General features: G+C 25.8%; 1 protein-coding gene across 2 annotated transcripts; it reads right to left on the bottom strand.

Annotated features, from left to right (window-relative positions):
- Window positions 1-1,831: 1,831 nt before the first annotated feature.
- Window positions 1,832-8,920, bottom strand: LOC112693043 (gastrula zinc finger protein XlCGF57.1-like). 2 transcript variants are annotated; one of them, XM_025567925.1, is made up of 11 exons: window positions 8,666-8,920; window positions 5,087-5,200; window positions 4,663-5,031; window positions 4,482-4,593; window positions 4,288-4,407; window positions 3,904-4,050; window positions 3,577-3,746; window positions 3,327-3,514; window positions 3,084-3,255; window positions 2,148-2,266; window positions 1,832-2,063 (listed from the first exon to the last, which is right to left on the bottom strand). In XM_025567925.1, exons 1-11 carry the CDS (start codon window positions 8,723-8,725, stop codon window positions 1,844-1,846), a joined length of 1,791 nt encoding a protein of 596 aa, XP_025423710.1. In that variant the 5' UTR covers window positions 8,726-8,920; the 3' UTR covers window positions 1,832-1,843. The 2 variants fall into 2 exon arrangements, with proteins under 2 accessions (XP_025423710.1, XP_025423711.1); XM_025567926.1 differs by lacking the exon at window positions 8,666-8,920 and adding an exon at window positions 5,721-6,113 and having other exon boundaries at window positions 1,844-2,063.
- Between the last annotated feature and the right edge of the window lie 398 nt (window positions 8,921-9,318).

Below are 9,318 nucleotides of genomic sequence, written 5' to 3'. Positions count from 1 at the left end.
ATACACTTGTACCTACGCCACGGCACACGTGATTATTGATTATAAATCTGCCACTGCAGGCGGACACAGGAGCTACGTGTCAATGTAATTTTGTACGCGACAGCGAACAGGATTCAGCCTTTTTTTGTTTTAGTGTATATGAAACGTAATATATTTGATGATAGCGCTAACCATATAAATTGTTTAGATAATAATACTGTCCGAGATAAATTGTCCGTGAAGTACCTGTCTTCACACGCGTAGCACTACGTAATATGTATACGTCCTTTTAATGCTGTACGATAATCTCAAACGACCCTTTCATTTATTTATAAATTATCTATGATCTAAAGCTCTACCGTGGATTCAACTCTTTGGTTTTTTTTTTTTTAGAGAAAGTTGATGTTTTTCGCCATCACGTTTTTACTCAAAGCTATACTTCACGAGTCGAAAGCACTAATACGTGTCACGAGTACGTTTTTTGGTAAGGTACCTAATTAGTAATCCCATAAACAAAACTCAAAAGTAATTGCTGTTCTTTAATTAAAATCGAAACATGAGAGGACGCAGTCAATTAGGTTGGTACCTATTTCATAGTTTTGATGAATTCGTGAAATCAAAAATTATGGGCATTTGGGATTTAAATAATATTTAATTATATTATTATTTTATACAGTACAAGAATAATATATGGTATAAAACATAAGAAATATTACTAGAAGTTACTCTACACTGAGGAAAAAACCTTGTGTCGTAGAGTAAGAGTACTTATTAGTTAGTGAAATACAATAAAGTTGAAATTTTTTAATGCTAATAGAGAAAAGAAGGGGGGAAGAGAAAAATAAAATAAAATCACACAGTTCCCCGTTTAAAATAATTGCATATAAGAAATAAGTAAACAGTAGTATATAATATATGAAAATGGTGTATACATAACTTTTGTATGGGGGGGGGGGGGGGAGATGATTTGCAAACTAAATCATTATTTTTTTTATTACGTTTCTACACTCTCTCATTATTTTATAACATTCAAAATAAGGCCTAGGGGAATCTGACCCTCACATCTTCCCCTTCTATACGCCACTGGTTTTGAGATGATATACCTTAACCAGTTTTAATTGTTTGTTTATTAACAAATCCGTCTCAAGGGGGGCAAATGAGGCAAGTGCCTTAGGATGTACAGAGAATTATGAATTTAGGAAGCATCTTAAAAATGAATGATAATAAGAAAAATTAGGTTATTTTAGTTAGGTAAGCATTATTTTTTTTTTAAACTGAAATATCTGAGTAACAATAAAATTGTATAACATATATCATTAAATATGAAATTATGTAAATAATGTGTTACATGACTATATATATATAAATAATTTATTTTTAAACTACACAATCTCAAATTAATAATTTAACAAACAGTATTATTTTTATATTATATCAAAATAGCAGTACCTAGATCATATAACATCAAAATAATACTATTTATAACTTATAGTTTTATCAAAAAAATTTCCAAATGCAACTGACATAAAAACAATAATTTATAGCTACTCCTTTATAATTATATATGCATATATATATATAAAATAAAAACATAAAAATCTTTTAATATAAATTTTATTTTCATGGTTTATTTTTTAGCATTGAATTATTTATCATATTTAAGCAACAAGATAATTTCAAAATTTTTTACTTAATAGATAATTTTTAAATAAACTGTGAAAAGTTAAGTTGTTTTAACTGCTAATTAAACTAGTTAAAAAAATTAACTTTTTAACTAGTTAATGCCCACCTTTGGGCATAAATAATAAAAAATTTATTTGGACTAAAGGAAAAAATATGCAAATACATAGAATCCAGGTCCTAATTATAAATTTAATTTTTGTAAAGTGTCAACACTAAAAAGCATGCCAAAATCAAATGTTTCTTCCTGATGGGTTTTTTTCCAATGAGCAGCTAACCGACTTTTTTTGCGGAACTTTTTACAGCACATATTGCACGTAAAATGAGGTTTCAAATGAATAGCTGTATGCAATTCATAGTGATTTTTACGAACAAACTTTTTTTGACATACATCACATTCATACCTTAAAATTAAAATTTTTAGTTAAAAATTCATAAGTACAAAAAAAAATAAAAATATTAATTATTTATTTTGTAAACAAACTTACCGATAAATATTATCATGTTTTTCTGCAATGTGATATCGAAGACCAACACGGTTGTAAAATGTTAAATTACAAGATTCACGTGGACAACTCACACGTTTGCTTTCCTTCTTCTTTTCATCCTATAATTAAAAATCATATAACATAAAAACCATCAATAACATTGATCAACATAATTTCAAGAAATTAAATCAAAAGTATTGAATTTATTTAAATTAGAAAAGCCAATTGGAAATATGTCAATTACTAAACATTAAATTTGAAATTCTATAAAATAATTTATTTCTGAAAAAACACTTATTTTAAATCCAATAGTGTTTTTAATATCTAAGAAATAATGGGTTAAAATATAAGAGATTTAATAGATTTTAATTGTAAATATATAATTTAGTACCTTCATTAGTAATTTATATTATACTTGTATACATATAATTAACTAATAAATTTAATAACATTAACATTATAATATTTTCATTTTATTATATATTAAAATATATATTTTTACAAATTAAATATTTTTAATTTAATAAAAATAATAAAATATGAGTGGTTTTCTTAATTGTTTTTGATTAAACACATAACAGGATATTTAATTCAGTTAAATATACATAATAAAAATAATTTCATAGATTTGTTTTCTTAAGACACATATTCTACAAATAATGGCAACCTGAACAAACATATTCCTTATACAAAGATAAATAATATTCAATTGTAGTCAAATTTACAATTGTTAGTTGTCAAATTTACACTTTTGTGCAAGGAGTATTGTTATAGAATGACTTCTCCTATCAAGCTGTGCAGTTATATAATTTAAATTTGCATTAATTTATACTTTTTATACTTATATTAGTATAGATTGTATAAATTAAATAAAAAACAAATATTTATCATAAATAAATTAGCTATGAAATACTTTTAAATATTAAAATTCTATACCTTTGGATGAGATTCCATGTGTGCGTGTAACATAACATCACTATCAAAACGTAGGGGACACCGACGACATTTAAACTTTAGTAAACGTTTAGGCCCATGGACTCTAGCAATGTGTTTTTGTAAATAATTAGGAAAACTAAATGATTTTCCACATTCTGTACATATCACACTTCTGCAGTTATAAACACTTATTATGTAAATTTATTAATAAAACTAATAGTAATATTCAATTAATGTATTCACTTTTCTTTTATTTCATGCAGCCTTTTATAATGTCTATTTAATAATTGAATTGTTGTAAATTCCTTATCACATTCAAGTGTAGGACATTTAAACATACAAAATGGATGTTCTTGTTTTCTATGTGCAAGGAGTGATCTTCTTTTTTTAAATACTGAATGACATATATCACAATTGAATCCTAATGTATTCTACACAAATTTGATAAGTAGTTTATTACATTTTAAGTATTTTAAATATTTTGCACACATACCTGATCAGGATGTACTTTCAAATGATAATTTAAATACTGCTGAGTCGAAAATCGTTTACTACAAACTGAACATTCATATTGTGCTTCTTGATGAGTCTTCATATGGAATTCTAACTTTCCTTTACTTGGATATTTTTTATCACAGACATAACATATATATGAGTAATCACCTAGAGAAGAATTAACTATTATAGAAAAAATCCTTAAATTTATCACATTATTTGGTTATACATTTATAAAAGGAAATCATCAAAAACAAACACAAAATATTTGCTTAAGCAATAGATAAAAAATCAAAATAATGTCAATTTGTAAAAAATAAACAACCTGTATGTTTAGTTACATGTATATCTCTTGTTGATTTTTGAGTAAACTGTTTATTACAGTATGGACACGTATAGGGTTTGACATTCTCATGGATTAGCATATGTAGACGTAGATTACTTTTTTGGTAAAATGTTTTATTACAATAATCTGAAAAATAAACAAAATTAATTAATTAAATATTAATAAAATATAAAGATTTACTTTTATATAAAATTTATTTTACTTTTTTTTGTCCTTTTCCTTTATACAATTGTTTCTAAATTATTTTCAGTAATTTAGTTAAAATTTAGGCCATATATATTATTTTTAATACATTATATTTAGTGTTTTATGTTATCAATATGTAAATAATCCAAAATAATGATAATACAATTATAGAATTACCACATGTTAAATGTAAATTTGTAGATTTTGACTTCAGTTGGTGTTCTTTTAAATGTTCTTCTAGTTCTTCAAATGTTTTAAATTCATTTTTACACTTTTGACATGAAAATACACTTACATCTATCAAACAAAATTAAATAAATACTAATATATAAATTGAATTAAATTAATTAATAAAATATATTACAATTTACCTTGAATAATCTCATTTGGAAAACATGCTGAATTTGAACTCACATCTTGTATTGTGTCATTTTCTTCTTTTCTATAAAATTTAATATTAGGAGTTTGAGGACCTTTTTCATCCTTAAAAATACTTGGATAAGTATATTGATTTTATAGGACATATATTATGAAACTTTTAGTAATAATTACAATGTTTGTTTGATCCAAATCATAACTGGATACTTGAAAAACATTCCAAGGTTCTGATGAGGGACTTCCATAATCACCAAACGATGGTGCAACAAAATCTGTAGGTAGCCGTTGATTATCATCTATTTCAAATCCGTCCTTAGAATTGCAGTCTTGAATTGGTCTCAGTCCAACACTCCATAGAATCGGACTAACTGGGTTTCGAAAACCTAACACAGAGTCAATCTTTTCTTTTATTAACGGTGTTATATAGTCAGGGCCATTAATGTTTAGATCTATATTGTTAGGAGTCATTGGTGGCTCTATCACATTGCCAAGAGATGCTAAATCTTCAGCTTTCCATTCTGTGCATACATTTCGTAACCATTTCTATAAAAAAATAAAATGATAAATTATTGTTTTCTAATAAAATTAATATTAATACCTTTAATTCATCAATTGATGATTGTATTCTATTAAGAAATTGTTCATGTTGCGAGTTGAGATTTATGGCAGAATGCATAAATGTAAAAGATTCTAAAACTCCAACTTCAGTCATCTATAACATATTCATTCAATTTAATATTTAATTACTAGATTTTACATAATTTATACTCAGTTTTAAAAAAGGACACAAGATATTTTGATATAAGATATTATTTTAAATGAAAAAATTATAGATACCTATATAAATATATATACTATTCAAAATTGCAAGATAATAACTTTGAAACACCTACAAGGACATAAATACTTTGTTTTTAACTTTAACACTTAATATGTAGACAAACAATATGATCAAATAAATAATAAATTAAATAAACAAACATAATTTTAAAAGTAATAGCTGCCAACTATGCCAATCAAGCAAGAATTATTTTCATAAATTTGTAAATAAAATATGTGGAACAAATATTAGAAAAACCAATGGACTGGTTTACATTTTTTTGGTATGAAATTTTTGAATCACCAATCACTTTAATTGTGAAAGCTGACTTATATAATTTTTAGTTTTCACAAACTAGGTACATAAAATATAATAATGTCAATGAAAAATAATTATAAACAAATATACTTACAACATTCAAAAGCTTATTAAATAAATCAAGTAGATCAGAAATTACTTCCACATACATTTTGATACTACTTATAATGAAAACATATTTTTTAAACTGATAATAATCAAAACATTCAGATTCTTATGACAACACAATTTTTACAAAATAAAAAATTGGTACGTTAGAACTTCATAATTTCAAAGATCAATGGTAACAAAAAGAAAACTTGACAAATTTAGTGTTAAGACGCAGATAACTTGTACAAAAAACTTTATTTTTTTTTGAGATATCGAAATCGCCGAGGCATAAACACAAAAATGTAGACATGTCAATAAAAATGAGAATGAGTATGTATTTGAATAAAAAAACGTATTTAAATGAGGAAGAGATAATATTTACAATATTGTTACATTGTTTCTATCAAAAACGTTATCACATTTAGGGACGTTGTGATCATAGAAAAGAGATTAGATGCGTTGTGATACTAACGATACCAATAAAGTATATATATAATATAGTAACAATAAAGTATATATAAAGTATCGATACTTTTCTTTCGTTACAAGTACTTTTTGTATCGAGACCTTGGTATCGTTACTTTACTCATATTGATAAAAAAAATACTGGTATCGAATGAATAGTATCGAATCATTTTCTAATCACCATAATGGTTCAAAATTCAAAAGTACTCGAATAGTCGAATGGTATCCAAGGGTGTATTTGAGGGGTGGGCCAAGGTGGCATGTTTTCTGTTCCATTTTGTTTTTAATATTCAAAATTGAAGGATATACTTAAAATTAGTCTAACTACTTGTAATGTTTTTGTTGATTTAACTAATTTCACAAAAAGGGTACTGTGTCACTACAGATAGATACATATAAGTACTGACAATACTGTATATAATATGTATTCATGTTATAAAATATAATATTAAAACAAATGAAAGATAGTATTTAGGTAATGCAATTTATCCATTATTATTAAACTAATTTACTAATTAAATTAATTTAGTAATGATTGATAGTTGATTAATAATAAAACCATGACAATTAGAGATTTATCTATAGATATAGCTAGTCTTCATAAATAAAACAATAAGCTTATTGATAATAAATTATTTCGATATTATAAATACGCCAAAAATTTGAATTTGGCTGATGAAGACACGATATTAAAGAGACGCGTTGTGGCGTCCTGGGTAACTTAATACGCAGCAAGGTCGCTGACAAGGCCGTATTATGCCTAAGCCCGTGAGGTCCGGTCCTAGGGCGGCAAATTTTGTAAGAAATAAAAAAAAAAAAATCATAAAAATATTTTATGTATTTATGCAACAGCGTAAATTAATATTATATAATATTTAATAGTAATATAAATAATATTTAATATTATAGTATAGATATCTGTGAATAAAATATATGTGCGCATGACATTGAAAATGTCAATAACACGAAATCAATTTTTTCGTAATGTGAGCTATAAAGATAAGATACCTACCTAGGTACATAAGGGAATTGTTTTTAGCATTTGATGTAGTTTTGTTTTTGTTCTTCTGCTTTTTTTTATGATTTATTTTAGGTTTTTGTTTAATGGATTGTGCTTTATGTGGTACTGGATATATTTGTTGTCAATTTTTATGAAAGGTAGTTTTTGGTTTTTTCTTAATTTCTTTTTTAAATGTTGTTCAACTGTTTTAATTTTTATTTTCAGAACTTACTTTTTGTTCCAACTTAAACAAAGGATTCTTCGGGAGCCAGGTAACCCCTTTTCATTTTTATTTTTGAATTTTACACTTAAATTAATTAATTGTATAAGAATCAAATTCATTTAATTTACATAAAATATCTTAAAACTTTTAAAACATGATTCAAATTAACTAATAATAATCAACTCTTAATGAATAGTGTTCATAATTATAAAATATAATTCAATTTATATTAATCAATCTAATTTTATATTAAAATATTAAATTTTATTTCGTTTATTTTTGTTTTTTTTCAGAACTTGGATTTTTTTTTTGCTTCAAGCCAAATCAATTTTCCTCTGGGAGCCGGTGATCTCCTTTTCATTTTCATTTTTGAGTTTTCCACTTTAAATATTTAATGGTATAAAAATCAAAAAAAAAAAAAAATCATTTATAAATTATATAAATCTAATAATAATATAACAAATTAACTATATAATTGTATATAGGTAACATCCGAAATATGTTTTAGAAGTGACAAAATGCATTTTATAAAATTGTGTTACAAACCATAGTGAAAAGTAATAGGTAATTTAATATTTTTATTAGAAGGAAATATTTATTTTTACAAATTTTTATAGCCTTCAGACCTGGCAAATTCTTTGATATCATCTTTAATATCAATCGGCAATGAGAAATGTCTATTGCTGGATCACTCTGTTAACTTGATACACCACTATTTGACAAAGGCTATATCACCACATCAAGGACACTATGCTCAGGAGCATTTCTGAAAATGATTATTGATCAATAATTGCTGTATATGGTGCAAAGAGGATATAAAATAATTTAATGGTATTTTTTACTTTAGAAGGTATAACAAAAATATATTTATTTTTCTTATTTTGAATGGAAGATAAAGTTTAATATTTACATAAATTACCTCAAGTTACCACTATGCTGAATATTTGACATTTAGTTGTTGAAGTAAAAAATTTAATAAAATCGGGTGTAAAGGGAATAGGAAGCAAGTTCCACCATACCATACATGTAGGGGCATATTTAAGGGGGTGATATGAGTGTTAGAACACCATCCATCGACCATATCCTATGGTATTTTATTAAATTACAAACGTACAGTATAATTTGAATAAATGTTGTATACAACTTGTCGATTTTACATACACTGTTTTAATATAATCATTTTCATTAGTGTAATAATTTAAATAAATACATGGTATTTATTTATGTATTATAGGAGGGGGTGGCAGAGCCTCCCACTTACCATAAATCTATTAAATTTTAAAACACCACCGTTAAATGAATCCCGGATACACCACTGCATACATGTGAGATGTTTCGACCTTGTTCCTCTTCTACTGGTTAAAAGGTACACTTAGTCATTGATCTATAGAAGGGCAGCTATGAAACATTATTGAAACAAACATTGTTGAACAACAAGATTGGTTGACGAGGAAACAAATTATAATGGTGAGTGAAACATTACAGCAACTATCAGCGTCCAAGAAAAGACAACAATTTACGGAAGAGACCACGTGATTAGGAACGTTGCCATACCACCGATACCAATAATGTATCAATATTTTTCTTTTGATAAAAGTACATTTTGTATCGATACCATGATTTCTATACTTTAGCCATATCAGTAAGAAAATATTTGAATCACATGAATAGTATCGATTCATTTACTAACCGCCTTATTGTTTCAAAAATCAAAAGCACTCGAATGGTATCGAACAATAATTATTTTCTAGTAAAATGGTTGGCGCGTGTGGTAGAGGATTTGTTTACATAAATCGGTCATCACATTATAGTCTATACTCTATACCATTATATTATTATTTCCACGGACCAGAAACCACAATCCACAATACAATAGCGTCAATAGGTTTCCTCTTAATCGGAACGATTATTCAT

Source organism: Sipha flava, unplaced genomic scaffold, assembly GCF_003268045.1.
Source record: "Sipha flava isolate LNK unplaced genomic scaffold, YSA_version1 80_pilon_pilon, whole genome shotgun sequence".
NCBI lineage: Eukaryota > Metazoa > Arthropoda > Insecta > Hemiptera > Aphididae > Sipha > Sipha flava.
This window is presented reverse-complemented; position numbering and strand designations above follow the sequence as displayed.

Bases quoted from the DNA above. Each gene is read 5' to 3' on its own strand.
- LOC112693043 (XM_025567925.1), bottom strand. From the start codon at position 8,725: ATGCAGTGGTGTATCCGGGATTCATTTAACGGTGGTGTTTTAAAATTT. The intron at 5,032-5,086 runs GTATTAATATTA...ATTTTTTTATAG, and splicing joins CATCAATTGATGAATTAAAG to AAATGGTTACGAAATGTATG. The intron at 3,747-3,903 runs GTTGTTTATTTT...ATTCTTCTCTAG, and splicing joins ACATGTAACTAAACATACAG to GTGATTACTCATATATATGT.